The following is a 25369-nucleotide window of genomic DNA, read 5'->3' as shown; positions in this document are numbered from 1 at the left end:
TGCTGATCGACGCTACTCATGTGCGAAGTCGGGAGCTACTAACTACCTAATGTTTTAAAACCCCACCGCTTATCTGCCGCAAGGTTGTGACACCCTGCCTGAGGCCAAAAATCAAGCTTTTAGAAGACAAAATAATTCCACTGCGCTTCTTACGTAAACTACGATTTAAAAAAACATTTTTACGATACGATAGAAATGTGTCGTGACCTGATGGTGAATTACACAAGACGCCTATAATTATTATCCATAAAATCTTTTAATCGCTTTTTAACACTTTTTTTAGTGTTAAAAACCAACAACTGCTATACATTCACAAATAACATTACATATTTTGCTTTAGAAAACCTCAAAAAGCCAGTATTATGTAACTTTTGGTCATTATACTGTCATAGAGATAAATAAAGATGTTGTAAATGGTCGCGGTTTTCAGGTCAAGTGAGGCTCATTGAAGATGTTTTAAAATTACCCGTCCAAAGCAACTAGGTACTATACTAACAGAATTTATTTTTGAATACGTTGTAAGAATACTTTTATATTATTTTTTGCGTATATTATTATGAGCGTTTGTTGAAATTTTTACAAATGTGCCAACTTGACTTACTTTGAATATTGTTAAAATAATGCAACATTTTCAATTTTGCAGTATTTTATTTTGCGACATGTAAGGTTCGTTATGCTTTTAATATCATTTCAAACCAAAACAGTAAAAGCATTTGAATATTAAACAGAGAATAAACCCTACTTAGTTTGCACTGATAGACATTACCAATGGTAGAGTCGTGAAAAACTGTCACAAAAAATTCAAATTCATGAACCATGCTGAAACTATAGTATTTTTTCAGTCTTCTTTAATTCAAACCCCACTTTAGTTTTATCAACCATCTTCTCGTCAATCAAATTTTCCCCTTCATTTAATAAAAAAAAGCAAAAAAAGTGCTGACCTAGCAGTTACCATTATTTTTTATATTTTCCTAATGATCAATTCTATAAAAACTCCACAAGAGGCACCCCTCATATAATTCATAAAAAAACGCTTAAATTCTCATAATAGAATCCATATGCTAGGAGTTTTCAATAAGTGATTTTAAAATATCATCATTTTTCACTTGAACAACTTCTTACAATGCATGAAACATCTCTATGCTTTTACGAGGGGCGCTATAATTTGCATTTTAATTCCTTTCAAGCAAGAAAATGGACGGGAAAACGCAAGGGTGAAAAAGAATAGATCTTTTGTACCTATATAATATTAATAGGATATGTTATAAGGAGATTTCGTTATGTATCAACTAACAACAGACATTCTAAAAGCACCTATTACTTACATAAAGTTCTTTCAAATCATTCTAAAAATAGACAACTATACCTACAGATATAGTTGTCTATTTTTATAATCTCTCTATTTTTATATCCTCTTTATAATCTGGTACCTAATATGTCGATTCCTAATAAATAAAGAACGCAGTGGCGTAGCTATCATAGGGCCAGGTGGTGCAGTGCACCAGGGCCCCGGAGCTCAGGGGGCCCTCAAACCTCAGCTTAGAAAAAAAAATTTTTTTTTTAAACAATTTTTTTTTTTTTCAAAAATTGAATCCGACAAGATGGTCCAGCAGGGTTAACTCAATAACTGCAGTCAAACTTCGTTTTTTCGATATCATTAAAGCATTGTCCGAAATAACGCTGAAGAGTCCAGTAAGACGAACGTAGTGAAGCAGAGATTATAAAATCAAAAATGCTGAATTTTGAGTTTGTATTTCTTTGTGAATTCATGCACAGCATATTGAACAACATCAATTATGTTTCCAAAGTTTTGCAAAAACGTGATATCGTTTTGGATGAAGCGAGTAACTAAGTCTTTGGACGAAACAACGGATAAATTGAAAAAGTATAGAAATGACTTCGAGTCCTTCAAATCCAAGGCCACCGAAACCGCGAGAAAATACGATATCGATCCTACCTTTCCAGAAAAGCGACGAAGAAAAACTAAAAAGCATTTCGATGAATTGGCTTCTGATCACTGATTCGAAAACCAGGAAGAAGTCTTTAGAGTAACTATTTTCAACAATGTACTCGACATAATAATCAATCAGTTAGATGCGCGTTTTATTGGTATGAGTGCAGTTTGTAAATCGTTCGCCTTCCTGATGCCAAAAAACTTGCTTAGCTGGAATGAAACGATTTTACTCGAGAAATGTGGTCAGTTTCAGAAGAAATATTGCGATATAATTGGACCCAATTTTTCGCTCCAATTTCTTAATGTATATCATCTGATTCTCCCTCAATTGATGGAGACGTGGTCTATTCGCCAGCTTTGCAAAGAAATTATAACAAAATTTGGCGTGCTCGATGTGACCTTACGGAAGTGTATACCTACAGCGATGCTACGGTTTCATACAATTCCTGTTACTTCCGCAGCAGCAGAAAGATCTTTCAGTAAACTGAAGATTATAAAAAATTATTTAAGAAACAGCATTCGACAAGATCGCCTCCGACATTTATCGTTAATTGCAATAGAAATTGAAGCGGCATCAAACTTGGATTTGAGTGAAATTATAGACGAATTCGCAAAAATTAAAGCGCGTAAGAGATTGTGAATTGGGCGGGGAATTCTGTTAAAAAACGTTTTTTCCATTAATTAATCTCATCTAAATAATAAATATTCTATATTGTCATGTGCGTCGTTGTTTATTAATTCCCTTTTTCTTCTATTAATAATTAAACACATGGAGATTCTAATAGAGACGACGTATGGATTTAGCCTACTAGGGATAAGTTCACGTACTGTTTTCTATTCTTATTCTTATCAATAATTTTGAAGGCAAATATAAGTTCAAACTACGCGGAAAGAGGGGAGGAGGAGGGCCCGATTCTTTCCCTATGCACCAGGGCCCTTGTACCCCTAGCTACGCCACTGAAAGAACGGAAAGACTTTAATGATCTTTTACAATATAACAAAGTTTAAACAAAATATGCATGCACATCATATTTTCTGAAAAGAAAGTATGTCATACATTATGAACCAGGAAAATTAGCAAAACATACGAGTCATTCGTATTTTATCTAATCACAATAGCGTTACGCTGGCTCGGTGGAACTAGCAAACTCGTTAGCTTTGTGTTCCGCGCATCACTAATGAACTGGAATCTATCTAACTCCGCTCAGATGCGATATCTCGCAAACAATCCACTGATTTGATTGAGGATTGCTTGGGTTGTTTATTATAGGGAATGATGAATAGATAATATATTACAGCTACAACAGTTCTCATGGCGTTAGTTAACCAACTGGTAACAACTAACAAGCTCAGAGTGAAGCACAGATAATGAGAGATATCCAGTATATTATATAATCCACGCATTTGAATAGTTGAATACCTAGTTGGGGATACGACAGTAATATTGATATTTCAAAATAACTGTCTTTTATCAAGTACTAGCGGTCCGCCCCGGCTTCGCCCGTGGTACATAATATTTACGTTTTCTCTACATAAAAACCATCCTCGTACTTCAAGGAATATAATAAAAAAAGAATTATCGAAATCGGTTCAGCCGTTCTCGAGTTATGCGCTTACCAACACATTTTGCGATTCATTTTTATATATAAGACTAGCAGTCCGCCCCGGCTTCGCCCGTGGTACATATTTACGTTTTCTCTACATAAGAACCATCCTCGTACTTCAAGGAATATAATAAAAAAAGAATTATCGAAATCGGTTCAGCCGTTCTCGAGTTATGCGCTTACCAACACATTTTGCGATTCATTTTTATATATAAGATTTGCTGTTCCTCTACTTGTCTTTATCTGCCTGTCTTTCAGTTAGTGAGAAATAATCTTATGGATACGTGCTACCTTAATGGTATTTAAACTTATATGTATAACGTCAACCGTCGCCACCTAATCAAAGCACAAGATTTATGGTTTGTTTTCCCCTCACTATCCTATTATGACACTTCTTTTTAAGTAAACTAGCTTTCCACCCGCAGCTTCGCCCGCGCAGTCAAAGAAAAACCCGCATAGTTCCCGTTCCCGAGGGATTTCCAGGATTGCGTCATTTTCCCGGGATAAAAAGTAGCCTATGTCCTTTCTCAGGTATCAAAATATCTCCATACCAAATTTCATGCAAATTGGTTCAGTAGTTAAGGCGTGATTGAGTAACAGACAGACAGACAGGGTTACTTTCGCATTTATAATATTAGTAGGTATGGATAGGTTAGCCGTATACCACCGTTTATAAGCTAGTCTGGTTTAGTTATTAGAACAGTCAAGAAAAGAAGTCCTAGTTTGGAAAATCCAAGAAATCATATAATCAATTGCAAATGGATTCTATCAGTCAGCGTGGCAGCCCCTAACCATCATAAACCACCTGATCGTAAATATCAGATTTTATTAGCACTTCGTACTTTAATTTCCTCTGCGCAGTTAACTTGTCATTGATATTTTGCTATCGTAGGAAAAATAAGTTAGGAGTTCAATTATTATATTGTATATGCTATAAATTTCTAAAAGGAATGTAATTAAAAACATTACGTCATATGGTTTTATTATTAAATCATTTGTTTTGCTATATTAATAAAACGGGTTACCAGTTTCAGTCGTTGTTGTAGTCGTTGGCTTGGTTGTTGTTGTACTTGTTGTTTTTAGTGTTGTTGGTTTTGTTGTCGTTGGTTGTGTTGTTGTTATTGTTGTCGTTAGTTTTGTTGTCGTCGATTGTGTTGTTGTTGATTTACTTGTAGTTGCTGCGGTTGTTATTGTTGAAGGAGAAGTAGTGGTCGTTAAAGCTTTTGTTAATATTATTGTAGGAGTAGTTGATAATGTTGTGGTTGTTGTTTGCGGTATAGTGAGGAATGTAGTTGATACAGTTGAAGGAGTTGTCGGCAAAGATAATTTAGATGATACTATACTTATTTCTGGTGTAGCTGAATCTACGAATAAAAATTTAGTTTCTGGCTGCAATACAGTTATTTCATCTATCGCTTTTGATGTCGTGCTTTCTTTCGGAAATAGTAAATCAATGGCTGTAGTTTCATGATTTCTTCCTTTTTCTGTTGAAGTGTAAGAGAGATTTATTACTGGTTTAGTGATAAGCGGTTCATTTCTATTCATTTCAGTTGTTCTTCGTCCTAATTTCGGTTTTGTGGTGACTTTAAGCTTCAGCTTCATCGTGACATAATCTTTATACTGTAAAGATTGTGCAGGCTGCACTTGTAATGTATCCGTTGCGAGGGTAATTACACGCATCTCCATCATTTTCTTTATTACACTTAGCGGTAACCAATGTCCTGGAAATCCTGATTCTATAGGATTATCAACGTAAGCAACCTCGTCTTTTAAAGGATCTGGCCATTTTGAACAGTTTATCCAATGTATTGCCATTGTTGAAACTAATATGATTGAATTTATGTGCACTGAAAATTTAATAAAAGAATAAAAACGTCGTTTGATTCCCCTAAATTATTAATAAAAATTCATCACATATCACGGTTCACAGTAACTAGCTACCAAAACTTGTTTTAAGATGATTTTTCAATTAAATTTGAATCAATGATGGTAAATGGCTTGTTAAATACAATAATCGAAATACTTACTTTCAAATTGTATTGGACATAACTTTTATTGTATTCTCTCATAATTTTCATAATTGTTGTATTTTTGAATGAAATCCTTTAAAATTGGCAACCAGGTCTAAAGCAATATAAAAATGCTCATTTTATAATTTTTAACTGATATCGTCAGGCATGAAATTGTTTTTCCTCTTGAATAACTTTATGACTCGACTTATTGACTCGAAAATTATTGGATCAGTCATCAGGTAGTTACGTGGATGCAAATCGATTACATATTTTTAAATAATTTAATTTACAATATAAAACTAAAAAGTAAAGCTCAGCGCACACAATGAGGCCTACACCAAAATAAATGATTGGGAATAGTCACAATATAGCTAGATTTGTTTTGTAGTGTAATGTGCATTTAGGCGCGCCGCACACCAGACATACACTTGTGTCTCGATAATTGTGGCGCCACATTTGAAACGCGACACATTTATCGCCCCCATATATTTGTACGCGAGCACGCACACCGAGGAAACATTTGTAGCGGGCGCACTTTGTGGCAAGACGTTGTTCGCGCTATACGAATTCAAGATCGAACACGTTCGTTATTTGTGGCGCCACACCAAGAAATCGTCGTCATCAGACGATGATATTGACATTCTCAAAGCGGTGTCACGCTACAAATGTGCTTCCGATGTGCGCATATACAATACATTTGTAGCAAGCTGAATTGTAGCGCATTGATTGTGGCGACGTCAATGTTCGATGCATGTAGCATGTGGCGCTGGTGTGCGGCGCGCCTACGTATATAAATTATAAACGTCGCGTGGCGCAGTACCGACAGGATTTTACTTGGTCTCCTATCCAGGCTGGTGGTGTTTTAACACCTTTCATACCAAACATTTTATTTTAGCCCACTTAGTAAATTGAAAATAAGCCTGTTGAACTGCGGTTTAGAATATGCTATGGAAAGTAATGGTATTTTTGGGTTGATTAATAAACATTTTTCTTGGCATATTTAAATTTAATTACTAATTATTACATTACAAATATCATCTATGTACTTCAATTGCCCCATTTCTTTGATACATCTATATATTCACCATCTGGTGAGTCATAATTCTTAATCGGTGGAGTTGCGTATGTGCCTTCCACACTGTATGGAAGAATTTGTAGATCAGGCTGAAAATATTTTAAATTTTGTACTAAACAGAATATATTACAGACTTAATAATTATTATATCATTTTTTTTTTAATCAGTAATCATTTAAATCAAAACCAAATTACGGATAAAACTAATATAATCCAAAAAAAGATGTGTATAGCCGAGACGCAAAACACTACATTATATATAAAATATACACACTATATATTAATTATAAGAACTATACAAGTAAACTAAAAATGTTCTATTAAATGGAATCAAACATAAATTAAATTACCATTATAGCTTCATTGTACAAATCTTCAGACTCTTCATACAGCATATCGAGTGCCCGTTTCTGTGCAGCCATTATCCTATCAATCTGTGCAATATTCGCCATGTACTCTTGGCGTTTGTATCTCGTCCAATCTTTGTTTAATAGTGCCCGAGCCTCTACTTGTTCTGGTGTCAAATTTAACGCTGGCCGTTTTCGTTTTCTACAATACATACACATATTTAAAATATGTTATCATTTGTGTATATGAAATTAACTTATGACCTAGATGCTACAAAAATTAACACATTTAAATTTAAAAGAAACAAAAACAATTGTTTCAATTTATAATGATATTTAAATACACTTTTACCCTAATTGATCAAGGATGTGTAGCGGTGGTTCTATTTCGTCAATAGGTTTCAGCTGTTTAGCATTTTTCTCCAATCTCCGAATTTGTTTCTCTAGCTTCTTTCTTCTCCGGTCTTCCCTGGCTTTGATTATAGCGGGGTCCATTTTCTTTTTCTTTTTCATTGGTTCAGCCCTGAAATATAGAAATAATTATTGTCTTTCCTTTATAATGTTAATAACTTCTTTCAAATAAGAATATTATAAAGGCAATAGAAGGTTAAAGGAATATTCATTGTAATTTGAATGTGTGTGTTTGAATACATTTTTCAATGATAATTTGAAACTTAGTACGATGCAGGGGCGTAGCTACCGCCGTATCTGCCGTATCAATTATACGGGGCCCCCGTGCCAAGGGGGCCCCCAACGTCCGCTTTTGTGAGAAATCTTTACCCTTCCTAAGGGCCCCCAAACAAATTTTTATACGGAGCCCTGCCAAGGCACGCTACAATTCTGGTACAATGTAACAAGCATTTTATTTAATTGACAAATGGAATGTTTAATAAGAGCCTTAATTTTTTAGTAAGTACTGATAATATGATAGTACACATATCCATTAATTCATAATACATACCATAATTGATCAGTTATCTTAAACTGCACTGCAGCTGTAGTGCTAATATTCTTAGCATTTGCTGGTATTCTTACTGCATTTACAGCTAACCTAAAATAATTGGTTTTATATATTGAATATATTTTACAAAACAGTATGTTAGTCGTTACAGGTTATAAATAAAAACTTATGTAATACCGTGAAAATTGTTTGATAAAGGATAAATGTAACATTTTCAACTTGATGAAAAATGTTTTATAGAAAGAAAAACTGATTTATTTTCCTATTAAATAATTATTTCTTTCAGAACCATATTATGAAAACATAACAGTCAAGTGACATTTGACATTGACAATTAAAGTTTGAAACTGACTGTACTGACAGTCACAGAGTAAGTAAATTTAATCAGAGATCCATTATACACACCTCACACACAGTAAAATTGTATAATCTTCTTCTTATATATAAAAATGAATCGCAAAATGTGTTGGTAAGCGCATAACTCGAGAACGGCTGAACCGATTTCGATAATTCTTTTTTTATTATATTCCTTGAAGTACGAGGATAGTTTTTATGTAGAGAAAACGTAAACATGTACCACGGGCAAAGCCGGGGCGGACCGCTAGTATATAATATTCCTTAAAACGATTATGCCGTAAATGCCAAGCAATTAGAAAATAATTCATAATACATTGCTAGCGTGACATTAGCATTTACAGTACATTCGCAATTTTTATAGAATTACATGATCAGCGGAAACTTAATACATAGACGGTTAGCGCTATTTATTCTCTTTTTACAAGATTGATTTGATCAAAATTTACACGTATCTAAGGATTTTCTTTAACGTAGCATAATATTTTTATACGCGAGAATGCAGTTTATTATCATTGAGTTACCATGTACTGCGTACTAGAGAGGGCATCGCTATTAAACTATTTGTAACACGAGTTAGAGTCAATCGTCTCAAACCATTTTGTTTTTGTTACATTGATTGGTTTTAATTGATAATTTTATTCATATTTTTTTTTATCAGATAAACAATATTTATTTGTTTCATTGATTGGTTTTAATTTATAAGTAATAAGAGGCAGAATATCTACAAAGTGTATGACTCACTAGCCGCCCCGTGCCGTCGCGCTTGTTGCACAGATTTTGTTCATGGTGTCTTCTCTATAATAATACCTCAATGTTTATTATCAATACAAATCGATTAGATAGGTACATGGCCATCGCTAATCCCTTTACGGGCCCAAGAACTTTTCATTTATTGGATCGTATTAAATTAATTATTATAAACACTAATTTACACTTATCATAATTATTATTGCCTTCAAATGTTCTGCCGTAGTTAAAAATTTAAGAAAAAGTTCATGTAAGTATGTTTAATTCACACCATCACACACATTAAAAAAAATAAGCAATTTGTAATACTTAAATATTATTATGTAACGTATCCATAATAATTATTAATGTACAATGCAATAAATTGATTAATTACCTGTTCTAATAATGACCATATAGATTATTATCCTTCTATCATCCTTCTGCGTACTTTAACACGATACACGATATTACAACTGTTATTCAAAATAAGTACAGTTTACTGTAATTAGTAAGGCACTGTACATTTATTAAATCGCTACAAGAAGTACCTAGATGAAACTATAACATACCTATTAATTTTTTCCCCTCATAGGTTGTTGTCGGTACAATATCAATGTGATACGTACCCAATAGGAATATTATATTATATAAAATAGACCGCATGTATATGCTTAGGTATTATATATGAGCCAAATTGGGATTCCCGAGATAAGGTCCGAATATAAATATAAAAGGAGAATAATTTGTATTCAAGTCAGTTTACCTGGGCTTCATCATTATCTCAATATTACACAGCGAATTTACTATTTTAAATCGCTTTACTTGATGTTGGTTCCCTAGGAAAATATATCTACAAAAATGAAACTCTATCATAAGAAAAAATATTATTATTACATAATAGATCCTCAAATAGTCAGATGTCATACATAGGTACCTACAGGTAGGGATTCTGACTTCTGAAAGGTAAACTATCATTTTGTGCATACATTCTTCTAAAAATAAGACAAACTGTATTATTAGGTATTATTTAATTATGTTTATGGATATATTATATTTTGTTTATCGTTATTAAATCATTCGTTCATCAAATGGTTTCGCTTAATTGTGGTCCGATGTTATATTTATTCTTTTCAAATCAATTTATATTCAACTAGCGGCCCGTCCCGGCTTCGCACGGGCATTAAATGTCTGTCTGTCTGTCTGTCTGTCTGTCTGTCTGTATGTGAAGGCATCACGGGAAAACTGACGGTTCGATTTCGATGAAACTTGGTATAATTATACCTTATTATTCTGGGCGTAAAATAGGATACTTTTTATCCTGGAAAAATACGAAGAAAAAAAATTAATCTTAATTCTTCAGTTTTATCCATAGACGTTGTTCTGTACCGCGAACACACGTTCCGTATTATTATAGGCCTAGCCGTATTTGGGTCCAATAGATATTTATAAGATGTCATTGTCAGAGTTACTCAAAATGGAGAAATAAACCATCCACGCGAAGACCGACATCCGCGCGGACGGAGTCGCGGGCGGAAGCTAGTTTTATATAAATGGGTTTAGTTCTGAAAAGAACTTTTTAAATCGGTTTAGTTACTTACTAAACAAATTATTATCAAGCGTAAATTCCGCACACGTCCATCACGTAGGGAGCCGACCGCGCGAGTAAGCCGCGCGGCAAGTTTATTTCGTGATCTTAACCCCCCTCCCGTACCCCTGCCCGAGTGACGCCTACAACGCATAGCTAGCCGAATACAGTTTATTTTTAAATTTTTTTTAACTCGTGATATCTTTTGAATGGATTGTCAGAATCGAATAATTCAAAAAGTAATATAAAGATATTGAAGCAGTCTTAAATAATACATCGTTTATTTTGATAAGGGTTAATACCAAGGTACAAATAAAGAGCTTTTTGTAGCGGTGGTATTTTAATTTCTTTTTTTCAATAAAAAAACGCTTATTGTGACATGACTGTAATAGTTAGAGATATGCTGCCGCTGATTTTTTGTAGATAATGGTGTGTTCTAAAAAAATGTAGTATATCATTTTGTTCTATCATCAATAGTTTTCGCAGCGCACGCGATGTAAGGTAGTTTTTTGATATTTTTTTCACACCTTGGATTACGTTATCGTAATTTTAGTAAGGGTGCCTATTTTTTTTGAAAATGAAATATAGCCTATGTCACTCAGAAATGATGTAGCTTTCCAACAGTGAAAGAATTTTTCAAATCTGCCAAGTAGTTTCGGAGCCTATTCAATTCATACAAACAAACAAACAAACAAAAAATCAAACCTTTCCTCTTTATAATATTTGTATAGACAATAAACAAAAAATATATGATGTTCACTGAAAGAACTCCAAAATCTCTCATCATTATAAACAATATGCTTAATTCACCAACTTTTCCTCAAGATGCGCAATATTTGTCTTGGGCTAGTCCTTCACATAGTAACCGGTAGTATTGACATACACCATTACTCCGTTAATTTACTTAGAAACCACAAGTTTTTATTAGCGCTATGGATCCAAAGACTAACAGTTATAATGTGACATTTAAATTAAGTGAACCTTTATCAAATAATCAAAGTGATGTGCTATCTAACTCCACCGATCTTTTGGAGGCTTTCAAATTAAAAGAACACGAACAATACTTGGAGTACAAACCTGTAGCTTGTGCACTTGGTGTTCTTATTTTCTTAAGCAATATAACAGTTGTTGTGTCCAGTGGTTTAATTCTCAAAAAAGGTAGGTACCGTATGTGAACTATCCTATCCAACAAAAAAAATATTTTTTTTTAATACTAGTAAGTCTATGAAAACGTGACCAACAAAATGTTTCTCATTATTATTTATATTTATTGATATGATTATCACTTACATTTGAGGCTGTAATACAATATGTCCTACGTACCACGAAGGTTCATGAATATATTATCTACACTATAAAATACTTATTATATTCTAATATATAAGAAGTGTGAAGGTTATGGGTACTAAACGTATTGCATTAATTAAATCCTACATTTCATACAAACAAATTAGATTTTATTTCATCATCATTCGTGATGAAATAAAATTCATATTAGGACATTATTTTTCTTTAATTATAAATTATTAAAATGAGAATTTTTGAACAAAATATTTCTCAACCGGAGGCAATAACAATAAGAATTTAAAAATTGTATTGGTGCAATTCCATTATTAGGAAAATTACCTAATTAGGCGCATAATTGTCTATTCTCAAATCACATCTTAATTGCAGCGATCATTTTAATTCATTCTATATACCTAGGTACCTACATATTTTATCTTTTAAAATTGGTAATTCGACTCTTATACAAACATAAAACAAAAAAACTACATGCCTCATTTAATTTCCTATTGTGATTAACTGATCTTGCGAATCTCTTTCCGCCGCATGATTAATTATCTATTCGTTTTTACGATTTTTAATTAAGAATAAGCTATTATTATTTTGGTTGTTGTTAAACTAATGTAGACATAGTAGTCAGTACCTATATAAATTTCAACAATATTCTTGAAGTAGGTGTCGACAGTCGAAAGTAGTTATTTTCCGCACATTCGACTCTAGCTTGCAAGTCGCTTGTCGTCGCTTCGCTTTTTCGGTTTAATTATATCCGTTGATTTATTTTACAACAAAATCATCCCAAATTAATGTTTCTATACTTTTAAACCCCTACAAAATATGTTTTAATACTTTGTACTTATTTCACATCAGAAAATATATAGGTAGTTAGTTACCTACAATTGCAAAATAAGAATTTTTGTCGGCATTAATTATTATTTTTTAACAGGTCAGCAAACAAAAAGCACTTATTTATTACTCGGAAATGTTTCGCTTGCTGATACCATCATCGGAATATCAATGGTCATTGGGGCTATTTTTGAAATTCCTATAAACTCAAGTCCATTATGTATTTTACAAATAGGTAAGTACCTTCTTATTTATCTCTTATTAATTAAACACCCTCTAATCACGTTCTCATAATATCCTCGAAAATGAAAAAAAAATTTATTAGATAGACACCTAATAACTTTGCCATCTGGAAATAAGCATGGTTATGATAAGGCCCGATATATAATATCTTACCAAAAAGCTTTACAACGTAAAAAACTTTTTAGTTACCGATTAAATTCTTATTATTTCAACAGGTATGCTTGTATGCCCAGCCATGGTTTCAATATTCAGCGTCGGCTTCATTGCAGTTGATCGTTACATCTACATCTTACATGGACTGTATTACCAACGTTGGGTTAACACTACGAAAGTTCGCATCTGTATCATATTCATTTGGATCATTGGTAATAATATCATCTAGTTTCTCTTTTTATATTTACTTATTATACCTACGCAAAAGGTTACTTTATCTTCTGGCTTATTTTCAGGTATTACTTTGGGATTTTTGCCAATAACTGGCTGGATTAATCAAGAATTCAATTCAAAATGTTATTATATTGCTCTTTTTCCAAAGCAACTAATTCTACTGAATTCTATCTTGAGTATCGTGCCAATTATTGTCGTTGCTGTTCTGTACACCATTATTCTAATTCGAGCATTAAGAAAGGTGAAAGAAATCAATGCATCGGTTATACCGTCGAGATCCAATACTAAACCAGCTTTACGAATCTATAGAGGAAACGGAAATATGAAACAAAATACTCAATCTGTTAAACGACCACGAAATAAAACCCAAAAATTAAAAAGGAGTTCATCATTTCATGCAAGCAATAATACAGGAACTGAAAAACAAAGAGTTTCCGAATTGAGGACTAAATCGAGAAGTAACGATGAACTTAACATTGAAAATAAAGTTCCTATTACAAATAATAAAATGCAATATAATGAAAATAAATATGAATCCGGCAATAGTTTATGTTCAACTGATATAAGTGTCATTGAGGAGAGTAGCTTTACAATTAATCAAGAGCTTGATAACAAAGTAGATAAAAATGATAGGAAAGTAAAAAATGTATCTAAACCTAGAGACGCTACGAAATGGAGAGCCATCATCATTGTAATGCTAACTACTGGAAGCTTTGTATTTACATGGATGCCATTTTTCATAACGGTCATATTTTATGCTTTCTGTGAAGATAAACTGACAAATCAAAAATGTTTCAACCTGCGAATTATGCTAGGAGGTCCGATTGCAGCGTTGGCATTTTTAAATAGTATTCTTAATCCTATGATCTATGTTTGGTGGCATAAAGGGTTTCAAAGAAATATTCAGACATACTTGAAACGATATGTGTACATATTTTGTCGAAAAAGTTAACAACTCTATATATTATAACATATTAACATAACTTCAGATATTTAAAAGAGCTCTCTTATTTTATAAAAAAAAATAATTAGACAAGATTTATAATTTATTATTGTTTATAATTAAACTAGCAACGAAACTACACCGAGTTTTATTTCTGGCCATAAACTTGATAAAATTTTCACCAAATTATGCACCGCTGCTTCTCAAGATTCGTGACTAGGTAAGTAGGTACCTATAGGAACTTTTGTTTTTAGTGGAAACATGAATGCTTATTTATTCAATCGTTGCACGTAATGTAGCCTCACGTGGCCTAACGTTGACCCCTTGACTTTTGAGTTAATAAGCCTACAAAATCTTTCCTTATTAGTGTTTAAAACATTATTCAAAAAATATGGCTCTTATTTGTCGTGTTACCATTCCATCATTCATTCTCGTAACTACGCCCATATATTTCCTGTTTTTCTGTAAAAGTTTTAAAAGAACTTACTCTCGCAACGGATACGAATGTAGCTAACTCGCTATGTTGGTGTAGGTTTCTTTTGTTGCCTAAAGAATGAGATGTGTCATGTGTCCTACTTGGAAATCATTGACTTTTGCAAACGTTAAAATACTTTTAATTGAGATGGATAATAAAACGCGTTACTTTCCGCGTTTCAGACAAGTTATCCGAAGATATTGGCTTCATGTGAACTTAGGCAATGACCAAAAAAAAATATTCGTACCTATGTAGACAGGTAATAACCTAGGTACCTATATAATAAATTAATAACACTTCATGCAAAGCGGTTAAGCAGTATTTGCTCGAAGGAAGTAAGAAATAGCCATAATTTAATCAATCTATCCAATATTTTACAGAGAAGGCTAGCTATTGCTTCGATAGATTTCCTTACTGTTTATAAGTATACTAAATTGCTATTTATCTAAACAAACATCGGCTACAACTTCAAAAACAAATAGTTACATTAGCCCAACAACAGTGGGCATAGGTATAAAATGTTCTATTTATGACTTTATTTATTTAATCCTTCTGCTGATTATATATATTTGATAAAGTTAATCCACAATAGATTATACTCGAAACATATGTACCTAGTTAATAAAATAATTTATTAACCATTTAGTACTCAAGGATGGCTCGACTAGTGATAATATGTATTTTACTGCTCGCGGTATCTGTTTTTGGACACCATGAAAAATATGAAGGGTAAATATCTTTACCAATTTCTTAATTCCTTCTTTACACATAAATATCCTACAGCATAATATGATATAATGTGAAGTTTTTTTTTTTATGTGAACCTCAACATACACGTACTGCCTACGTACATCATAGCTCTAAACTTCTATATTGTTATGCAAAAAGCTCTATGAAAGCTATTTTTTAAATTGTCTAAAAGTACCGTTATCATTATTAATTTGATATAATATAATATTAAATCGTTAAGTGCTTAATCCTAAACTGATAAACAATTTTTTTTTTTCGTTTCTCATCTCTGAGTAATAAAATAACGGTATATTTTTGTCACTATCACTTCAGAATCCATACTAATATTATAAATGCGAAAGTAACTCTGTCTGTCTGTCTGTTACTCAATCACGCCAAAACTACTGAATCAATTTTCATGAAATTTGGTATGGATATATTTTGACATAGGCTACTTCTTATCCCGGGAAAATGACGCAATCCCGGAAATCCCACGGGAACGGGAACTATGCGGGTTTTTCTTTGACTGCGCGGGCGAAGCCGCGGGCGGAAACCTAGTACTAAATAAATATAGTATTTAACCGTTATATAAATAACGGTTAAACCGATTCAAATATCTTATTGATTAGTCGCAGAGTGGCAAGTTTATCGGTATTTTATCGGATACACTTTGGTGAGTGCGCTGCGGAATTGCACGATTTAATTCCGCCATCCCCGTTTTTCCATCGATCGTCGAGGCGCACAGACTCTAGGCATCGCCATATGGTGGATGTTCCATGTACCCGGACAAAGCGGTTCGGATCGACATTCTTCATCCGAACCGCGAGGGACTGGAACATGCTTCCTGAGTATGTGTTCCCCGACGAGTACAATATGGGGGTCTTCAAGCGAAGAGTGAACGGGTACCTTCTAGGGAAGCGCGCTCCATCATAGGCCACATCTCAGCTTACCATCAGGCGAGATCGTGGTCAAGCGCTTCCCTATCACACAATAAAAAAAAAAAAATAAAAAAAAGTACTCATCACATTACATACATACTCAACTATAGTTATAGCAAAACGATCAAAATTATTTTCATCTATAAACTTTGTTTTCTTTTTTAATATTTATTTTCACATAGGCACCAACTTTATCGTGTATCGGGACCATCAAATGAGTTTGCTGCCTTAGAAGCCAAGCTTGACTTTCTCTCAATAAAACCAGCAGTCTCCCCAGGAATCGGTCAACTAGAAGTTCTCTTGAGATTGTCACCTCAAGAAAGAAATGGCTGGCTTAAATATTTTGAAAACCAAAATATGCACTACCAATTAGTTGCCAACAATTTAGCAGGGTAAGCACCTATCCTACATATTTAACTAGGTAATTTTTCCCAAAGAATAAACTGCACATATTAAAAAAAAAATAATTGATTTGTAGCATTCTTCGTGATGAAGAAACCAAAATTAATAGTCTCAAATCCAGAACAAAGAGCGATAACAGTTCAATGTCGTGGGAACAATACTATGGATACCAAGAGGTAAAGTTTTAATTTGAATTTACTTGAATAATAACCGTAAAGAATGTCTTATTATTTATTAATTGTTCAAATATAAACTTTCAGATCAATGACTATTTGGACAGTCTCGCTGAGAAATATCCTGACGTTGTAACAGTCATAAACGCGGGTTTAAGTTACGAAGGAAAACAGATCAAAACCGTGCGAATTTCCACCACACGTTTCGAGAATCTGAGGAAGCCCGTTATTGTTATTGATGCTGCAGTGCACGCCAGGGAATGGGTGACACCACCTGTGGCTCTCTACCTCATCCACAAATTAGTTGTTGACGTCACAGACAGAGATTTAGTCGAAAACATTGACTGGATAATCATACCTATGGCCAATCCCGATGGATATGAATACTCCATGAATGAAGTAAATGATTTTTTTATTTATTCTGTTACATAAACACTACATTTGCAGGTCCACTTCAGCCTTCAAAATGCAAACAGTAACGATATTTAATTTATCTGGAAATGTAATATTATTATATTTTCATTTTTCGTTAACCATACGTATACGTATACATTCAATACACTTTACAGGATCGCATGTGGCGTAAAACACGTTCAATGGCCCACGAAGGCAGCGCAGAATGCCCAGGTGTTGATGGCAACCGTAACTTCGATCACTACTTCAGAACCAGTGCAGCCAGCGCAGATCCCTGTACAATCGTATACGAAGGACCCACTCCGTTCTCTGAACCAGAAATCAGAATAATAAGAGATACTATTTTGACACACTTGAATAGAATCCCAATGTACATTTCCGTTCACAGTTATGGCAACATGTTCCTGTATGCTTGGGGAAATAATGGTACGATTACCTACTAATTTATTATTTTCTTTCTCTTTCTCCTTACATACTTAGTTAATTATTTATTATATTTATCAATATGTTAAAAAAATATTCCTATGTTTATTTACTTACGTACAAAATATTATTATAGGTACCTTACCTTCGAATGGTCTAATTCTGCAAGTAGTTGGTGTCGAAATGGCACAAGCTATTGACAAACTGAAACTGGAGAAAGCTGATAGATACGTCGTAGGAAATGCAGCTCAAGTGTTATATTTCACTACTGGAACATCAAGAGATTGGACTCGTGCAGTTGGCATTCCCCTAACGTACACCCTGGAACTCCCTGGTTATGAATATGGCTTCATCGTACCTCCAGAATACATCAAACAAATTGTCACTGAAACTTATGCTGGTTTCGTCGCTGGAGCGCGTTCAATGCTCAAATATTATGGTTAATCGATAATAATTATTAATTTGTACAAATAAATATGTTCTTTATAACAATTGTTTTATGATTACCCCTAACCTAAGCCATAAAACGCTATTTTACAATAAATACATGAACAGAAATGCAAACAATGGACTTCAATAAACGACGGCTTCAAATTACGATTTGAATACAAACATCGTTCATGCTCCTGTTTCGATTTAGTAATAACCTTTGTTGTGCTAGGCTTTAAACTAACTAAGCAATTGTTTGGTTCTTTTGCACGTTGTCGCTATAAAATCGTTAAAGTAATTGAAAGTTGACTCGAAAGAGCAATACGATATGCACTTAACTTCTGTGCTCCCTTTACTTTATTTGTGCATTTTTGTTAATTACACGCTCCAAATAAGATTTACAAGAAAAATCAAAGCGATTGGATTTCCTTACTATAAAATCTTAATGACTTTAGGGTCTTGTAAAAGTAAGTACCTACTATTTCAATATTTAGTTTGCTTTGTGCTTTTTAACAAACTCTTGGACCTCGTTTATGAGACTGGTTGTTAGTAAAAGTAAATGAAGCAAAAATCATAATATAAATTATGTAACCATGCACTTTTACATTTTTTTTTTTTATTTAAGTACCTGTATTTTATATTTATATTTTTTAGATAGTATACTTTTCAAAGAAGAAAAAATTTGGCCAACAGTAAGGTTAAACAGAGTAATGGATATTTATTACCGAAGCAGTAATAGTAAGTTTTTATAGCATTCAACACACAATAGTAAAGATTGAGACTTGATAGATATGAATATGTTAGCTAGCAATTATAATTAATGTACTTCCAATGCATGCACTTATTCAGTAAGTAAATATTTAAATACAAAAAAATATCATCTGAGTATTTTTATAAGCGAACACAAATCTAATGTTCCAATATATTTTTAGATGATATAAAGGTATCGCAAGTGGATATATTTCTAATAATAAACAACACAGACTGCGTGGCCTTTTCAACCTCTGGGGTGGGCTCTCCAGAATTTACGGCAACTATGTTCTACGCAACAAACATGGGCCCAACTTATTATAGGTTAACAATTTTTACATGCGACTACAACGTCACAGTGGAAACATTAGAAACGACTACCGATCATTAACTGCTTAGACTTACATGTTTATTGGTAGGTATGAAATAAAGACGCGGTTCGTTAATAAATAAAGAAAAGCTTAGCACCATATTCCATATCTTATTATTATCCCGTGACCCGTACACATCTATTTGGTTTAAACTTATAATTTCATTATGTATTTCAATTTTTTATCATAGTCACCTCTCAGATAAGCCGGTCCTTCTTCTTTCTTCTTTATCCTCTATACAAATAACTCCACCCAATAGAGCACCCAGAGTAGCTACTCCGATTTCCAGTTTAAATAATAATAATAGTTTAAAAAACTAAAAAACACGCTTTTTATAGAAAACCGAACTAAAAAATAGAAAATTTTATCAAATTAGTGTATTGTCATGGGTCCTCAATAAATCTACAAAGTTTGAACGAAATCTGGCCGTTTAAAGTGGGTCAAAATCGCGCCCAAAGAAGTCGGTTACAAACAAACAAACATACAGGTGAAGCTAATATAAAGCGTGTAAAAAGAGCTTGTCGGGCGGCGAGCGCAAATTGTAGACAGTCAGATGATTTTTCTTCTCTTTGTTAACTCCACTTAACTTATTAAATATTATGATCAAACTACCGCCAGATCATCAAAATGAAGATAAATTCCCGCCAATTTCTTTTTCTTTTTTTTTCATGGCAACAATTAAAAAAGTTTGTACTAGACAAAACAAAAAATTCAACTACCGATAAAAAATAACAAAATATGCATTATTTTTCTTATTATTTAATAAACATATAAGATATATTATTGAGGATTTTCAATGAAAACCAATTTGTTTCTCTGAAAATACAAAGTTTTTATTTTAATAGTTTCACAATTTTAAAATACAAGCAGTTTGTTACTACAACAACTATTCTCACCTGAAAATACAAAGAAACGACATTTAAAGTCCACATATAATAATAAATCCCCAATTATATCCCTTGCACATTGTTGCACACCAACACACAATACTTTAATCCTTTCTCGCCATTTTTTCTTACCGCTACGTCAATCCGAAAATAACATGAACGCGCGAAGCGCGGCAAATTTGAATATGGATGAAATGTTATTTCATTACATCTCCCCCCCCAAAAGTGAAAATTCTAAATAATATATCTATATCCTAAACGTAATCTTCATATTATTCTGCTGTTACTGGTTGTAATTTAGTTATGTGAAATAGTGTTGATTCTGTTTTTCTATTTCCGGTGTCAATCCTATAGATGGAGTTTGATATTTTCTCCAAAATCTTGAAAGGGCCTATTAATAGTTCGTCTAATTTTTTTCTATTTAATCTGTTTCCATTCTCCACATATACATCGCTCCCTATTTGTAATTCTAGCGGTTTTCTATTTCTGTCAAATATTTTCTTGTTGTAATTGTGGGATTTTATTGTATTCTCTAATGCTAATCTTCTATCTGCAATCCACTTGTCTTCCTTTTGTATTGTTTTAATTTCGTTTGGTAGAATAGTGACATTTGTACCATCAAGTAAGTATTTTGGTGCAAATCCTGTAACTGAGTGTTCCGTTTCATTATATTTCTGTATACATTCTCTTGCTACTGTTGTCCATGTTTTCTTGTTATTTTTCTCATTTATTCTGCATCTTATTTTATTGACTATTGTTTGATTTAATCTTTCGTTCAAGCCATTCGAGAATGGTGTATTGACTGCTGTAAATATTAATGTAATGTTGTTTTCCTGTAAATATTGTTTAAATTCTCTGGAGTTGATGCCCGGGTATTGATCTGTTAGAATTATTCCAATCTCATCTGTCTCGAGTACTTTCTTTGTTAGTTTAATAAAGTCACTTGCATTCTGTGTTTTAGAAGTTACAATAAATGCATACCTGGTGTAGTGGTCTACTAAAAGGTGTAAATATTTTTTTGTTGACCTAGATCCTCCAAAGCCACCGATAGTATCTATTGACATTATCTCAAACGGTTTTGTTGCTGGTCCCAGTTGTGACATTAGTCCAAATTTTCCTTGACATCTCGATTTATTTTTTATACATATTTCACATGTTTTACAAATATTTAATATATTTTTTGTTAGATTTTTAGCTGTATATACAGGGCTTATCTTTTTCTGCAATTGTCTGATACCAATATGGCATAAATCTTCATGCACCTTTTTAATAAGTTCTTTACTGAATTCTTCTGAGAGGATAATCTTTTCATCTTTCTTTATTTTTTTGTAGTATATTTCATTTTTGTGTATAAGATTTTGTTTATTTTCTATTATTATTGCATTTTTCTCTTGATCTTCAATTACATCTTTTATCTGTATTAAATTAACTATTTTCAATAGGTCCTCTTTGTTATCTTCTGATTCTAATACTGGGTTTCGACTCAAACAGTCAGCTTCAACATTTTCTTTGCCGGGTATATATTTTATTGTAAAATCATACTGAGATAGGTAATATGTAAGGTCTCCCAATTCTTCATCCGTCCTGCATTTAATATTCATATTCTCTAGAGGTTTGTGGTCAGAATAAATAGTGAATTGTTTTCCAATGAGCCAGTGTTGCCAATACTTAACCGCTTCTTTCATTGCAAGGCATTCCAAATATATAGCTTTTTTTCGTTTTTGAGGTTCATTCAGTTTCTTTGAGAAATATGCCACCGGTTTGTCTTTGCCGTCTAGTTGTGTCTGTTTTAATATTGCCCCAATACCCTCTAAAGATGCATCTGTAAAAATTTTTATCGGTAAGTCATTATCAAATATTTCCAACACAGGTTGAGAGCTTAAATAATTTTTTATTTGATTAAATGATTCTTCACACTTCTTTGACCACACAAATTTTTCATTTTTTCTTAATAAATTATGTAATGGGTCTAAAATAATTGCGCTTCTTGGTATGTATTCGTGGTAGAAGTTGATTTTACCCAAAAATTGTCTAATGTTTTTTTGTGTCTTAGGGGTTGGAAAATGTTTTATTGAGATCAGATTGTCTTTAAGTGGTCTTACCGAATTGTGCTGAATTACATGTCCTAGGTACTTTACCGAGTCTGAAGCGAAAGTACACTTCTGCAACTTCAATCTAAAGCCTTCTTTTATTATTGCCTCTAATACATCTCTTATGTGTCTCAAATGTTCTTCAAAGTTGGACGAGTATATCAAAATATCGTCAATGAAGTTAACTGCATATCCTGTAAGATTGTGTTTTCTTAGAATATTGCTTAAAATTCTCTGGAAAATTGCTGGTGATGTTTTCAAGCCAAAAGGGAGGCAGGTCCACTGGTAGTGGCCCTCCTGTGTGACAAATCCTGTTTTACTTCTATCTTCCACCCTTAGTGGTATTGCCCAAAATGCTGAATTTATGTCCAGTGTAGTAAAATATTTACAATTTCTAGTTTTAATAATTAAATCATCTATTAATGGGAAAGGTTGAGCTTGCGGTACAACAATTTTGTTCAACTCTCTGAAATCTATGCATAAACGGGATTTTTTATTGTCACCTTTTTTAAATGCCATTGTCACTGGAGCAGAGAAAGGACTGTAAGATTCTTCTATTAAATTATTCTTTAGTAACATGGATATTTGCTTTTCAATTTCTAATTTATCTTCTATTGTACATCTATATGGTCTTTTACTACAGTATTTATTGACTAATAAGTCTATGTGAGCTTCATAATTTCTAACTGATCCTATATCATACTTGTCTTTAGCAAAAATTGTTTTAAATTCCTTTATAATTTTCTCTATCTCAATTTTCTTTTCAGTATCTAAGTGTTCAATCATACTTATAAATTCCTCTGTTTCTATATGTTCATTGAAGTTTATTGCAAAAGTCTTTTTATATTTTTTTTTATTTTCGTTCTCTTTAGGTATTCTGTCTTTTTTATTTACTATTTTCTTTTGTTCTATCTGCAAGTTCTCATTTTGAGTTAGTCTGAATTTCTGTATCATATCCAATCCGATTATAAAATCATCAAAATCTTCATTTTCTACAACATATACATCCACTTCTTCTTCCAAATCAAATATTTTTATTTTAATTGTTATCAAGCCATCTGTTTTCTTCACACCATTAACCGTTTTCATATATGCAACATTAACATTATCTTTATCTTCTTTTACTTTTATCAGTCTTGAATTTATCAAAGAGATCTGTGAGCCTGAATCATAAATTCCACTTACTTCTATTTTATTTTCTAACAAAAGCTTGATTTTGATTAATGGTGTACTTACTCGTTTTTTTTATTAGTATTCATATCTACTTCAATAATTGAATTATTGTTCACAGTTCTGGCTTTGGTACCCCTTTCAGATTCATTTTTATTTTTCTTGAACCAACACAACTCTTCTGGATGGTATCTTATTCCTTTGTCTAAAGATTCACAGGTCTTACACGGCTTCTTCTCATTAATTTTATTTCTATGAAGAAAAGTAGCACTTCTTACCATAGGTGAGTTTTTCTTGTACATCATACCTTCATATTTTCTTATCTCGTTGAACAAATCAGTAGTGTTGTTGAGTTCATCCCTGTTTAATTTATTTAAGATAAACCCGGGTAAGCCTGTTGCAATAAGATCTATTATTGTTTTGGAGTCTACTGATTTGTTTATGTCTAGTATGAGTCGTTCTTTTTTTATTGCATAATCAATTAATAATCCTTCTTTATACTTGAACGCAAAAGCATATGTGACCATGTCCCATCCTTGGTTTTTAAATGTTTCCAAAAACTTGTTTTTCCATTCCTTCCATTCAGAAGTTACTGTTAGTTTGATGGCCATCGAGCTATACCAATCCAAACAAGATTTTTCTAAAAACAATCTCAATATTTCAATTTTTGTTTCATCTTTTGTAATATTGAAGCGGTCACACTCTTTTTCAAAATTCTCTATCCATTGCAATGCATTACAATTCTTACTTGTGAATTTTTCAATAATAAATTTCTCCGAGACATGTTTTAGGTTATGTTGATTTTCTTTCTTCGTGGTAGTTTCAATTAATTTTTCTAATATATTTTGTAAATTACTATCTTTGTCTTTTGGTTGTATGATGCTAATTTCTTCCAAGTATTGATCCAAAAATTGCATATTACCTTCCTCATCTGTATATGTTTTCTTTTGGTCTTCATCTAATTTTATCCAAATTTTTCGGCTTTGATGCCTCTTCTTTATGCTGTTTTTTATTTTCGAGAATGTATTCATTTTAACAATATATGTATGGTGAATGACCGGTTTCAGATCATCAGGTAAGACATAGCATTTTCCTTCTTCTGTAGTAATTGAGGTTATGGCTAACACATTGGATTTGCCATCATTTGAAGCTATCATCGTAAACTCAAATTGCAATCGGTCCATCTTCTTTTAGTTAACGAAAATGTCGTTTTATAAGATATATTATTGAGGATTTTCAATGAAAACCAATTTGTTTCTCTGAAAATACAAAGTTTTTATTTTAATAGTTTCACAATTTTAAAATACAAGCAGTTTGTTACTACAACAACTATTCTCACCTGAAAATACAAAGAAACGACATTTAAAGTCCACATATAATAATAAATCCCCAATTATATCCCTTGCACATTGTTGCACACCAACACACAATACTTTAATCCTTTCTCGCCATTTTTTCTTACCGCTACGTCAATCCGAAAATAACATGAACGCGCGAAGCGCGGCAAATTTGAATATGGATGAAATGTTATTTCATTACAAACATAAACAAATAATATTAATTTACTAAATATGTACATATATCCAATTTTAGGTTCGTATGACTTCTAAAATAAAAATAATGTACAAATTAAGACAAAATGTGTACAAAAGACAGTGAAGTGAAATATGGAAAATCTTGACAGTGTTACTATCCTTCAAAATAAATCATAAAATACCACAGAACAGTAATGTTCTTACGGTTCTGTGTAAAATACGAATTGATCTACAAAATTTCATTTCTATCTCAGTATTT

At 32.6% G+C, this 25369-nt stretch overlaps 5 protein-coding genes across 5 annotated transcripts; 2 read left to right on the top strand and 3 right to left on the bottom strand.

The window, feature by feature from the left end:
* Positions 1-4566: 4566 nt before the first annotated feature.
* Positions 4567-5400, bottom strand: LOC149900774 (uncharacterized). Its single transcript, XM_090112283.1, has one exon. The coding sequence runs from the start codon at positions 5371-5373 to the stop codon at positions 4567-4569; it is 807 nt and encodes a 268-aa protein (XP_089968409.1). The 5' UTR covers positions 5374-5400.
* Positions 5401-6555: 1155 nt separating this feature from the next.
* Positions 6556-8279, bottom strand: mRpL40 (mitochondrial ribosomal protein L40). Its single transcript, XM_090112533.1, has 5 exons — positions 8131-8279; positions 7954-8043; positions 7345-7515; positions 6996-7194; positions 6556-6734 (listed from the first exon to the last, which is right to left on the bottom strand). The coding sequence occupies exons 1-5, from the start codon at positions 8163-8165 to the stop codon at positions 6618-6620; spliced, it is 612 nt and encodes a 203-aa protein (XP_089968659.1). The 5' UTR covers positions 8166-8279; the 3' UTR covers positions 6556-6617.
* A 3277-nt stretch (positions 8280-11556) lies between these two features.
* On the top strand, positions 11557-14382 carry LOC149900772 (uncharacterized). The gene is made up of 4 exons (XM_090112273.1): positions 11557-11782; positions 12852-12986; positions 13210-13359; positions 13444-14382. Exons 1-4 carry the CDS (start codon positions 11557-11559, stop codon positions 14331-14333), a joined length of 1401 nt encoding a protein of 466 aa, XP_089968399.1. The 3' UTR covers positions 14334-14382.
* Positions 14383-15454: 1072 nt separating this feature from the next.
* On the top strand, positions 15455-18340 carry LOC149900771 (carboxypeptidase B-like). The gene is made up of 6 exons (XM_090112274.1): positions 15455-15528; positions 16649-16858; positions 16945-17044; positions 17129-17440; positions 17611-17881; positions 18015-18340. The coding sequence occupies exons 1-6, from the start codon at positions 15455-15457 to the stop codon at positions 18320-18322; spliced, it is 1275 nt and encodes a 424-aa protein (XP_089968400.1). The 3' UTR covers positions 18323-18340.
* A 5294-nt stretch (positions 18341-23634) lies between these two features.
* Positions 23635-25121, bottom strand: LOC149900770 (uncharacterized). Its single transcript, XM_090112125.1, has 2 exons — positions 24915-25121; positions 23635-24834 (listed from the first exon to the last, which is right to left on the bottom strand). Exon 2 carries the CDS (start codon positions 24757-24759, stop codon positions 23638-23640), a length of 1122 nt encoding a protein of 373 aa, XP_089968251.1. The 5' UTR covers positions 24760-24834; positions 24915-25121; the 3' UTR covers positions 23635-23637.
* Positions 25122-25369: the final 248 nt, after the last annotated feature.

This window comes from Colias eurytheme, chromosome 18, assembly GCF_061535395.1.
Source record: "Colias eurytheme isolate Ceu_HAF_F1 chromosome 18, ilColEury1 Martin Lab GWU primary, whole genome shotgun sequence".
Taxonomy (NCBI): Eukaryota; Metazoa; Arthropoda; class Insecta; order Lepidoptera; family Pieridae; genus Colias; species Colias eurytheme.
Note: the sequence above shows the minus strand (reverse complement) of the source record. Positions and strands in the feature narration are given on the sequence as shown.

Coding starts and splice junctions, on each gene's coding strand:
- LOC149900770 (XM_090112125.1), bottom strand. CDS start 24,759: ATGGACCGATTGCAATTTGAGTTTACGATGATAGCTTCAAATGATGGC.
- mRpL40 (XM_090112533.1), bottom strand. CDS start 8,165: ATGTTACATTTATCCTTTATCAAACAATTTTCACG. Junction 8,044..8,130: donor TTTATCAAACAATTTTCACG/GTATTACATAAG, acceptor CAATTATTTTAG/GTTAGCTGTAAATGCAGTAA. Junction 7,516..7,953: donor AAGATAACTGATCAATTATG/GTATGTATTATG, acceptor TCTATATTTCAG/GGCTGAACCAATGAAAAAGA.
- LOC149900772 (XM_090112273.1), top strand. CDS start 11,557: ATGGATCCAAAGACTAACAGTTATAATGTGACATTTAAATTAAGTGAA. Junction 11,783..12,851: donor TGGTTTAATTCTCAAAAAAG/GTAGGTACCGTA, acceptor ATTTTTTAACAG/GTCAGCAAACAAAAAGCACT. Junction 13,360..13,443: donor CATATTCATTTGGATCATTG/GTAATAATATCA, acceptor GCTTATTTTCAG/GTATTACTTTGGGATTTTTG.
- LOC149900771 (XM_090112274.1), top strand. CDS start 15,455: ATGGCTCGACTAGTGATAATATGTATTTTACTGCTCGCGGTATCTGTT. Junction 15,529..16,648: donor CACCATGAAAAATATGAAGG/GTAAATATCTTT, acceptor ATTTTCACATAG/GCACCAACTTTATCGTGTAT. Junction 17,882..18,014: donor GTATGCTTGGGGAAATAATG/GTACGATTACCT, acceptor ATATTATTATAG/GTACCTTACCTTCGAATGGT.
- LOC149900774 (XM_090112283.1), bottom strand. CDS start 5,373: ATGGCAATACATTGGATAAACTGTTCAAAATGGCCAGATCCTTTAAAA.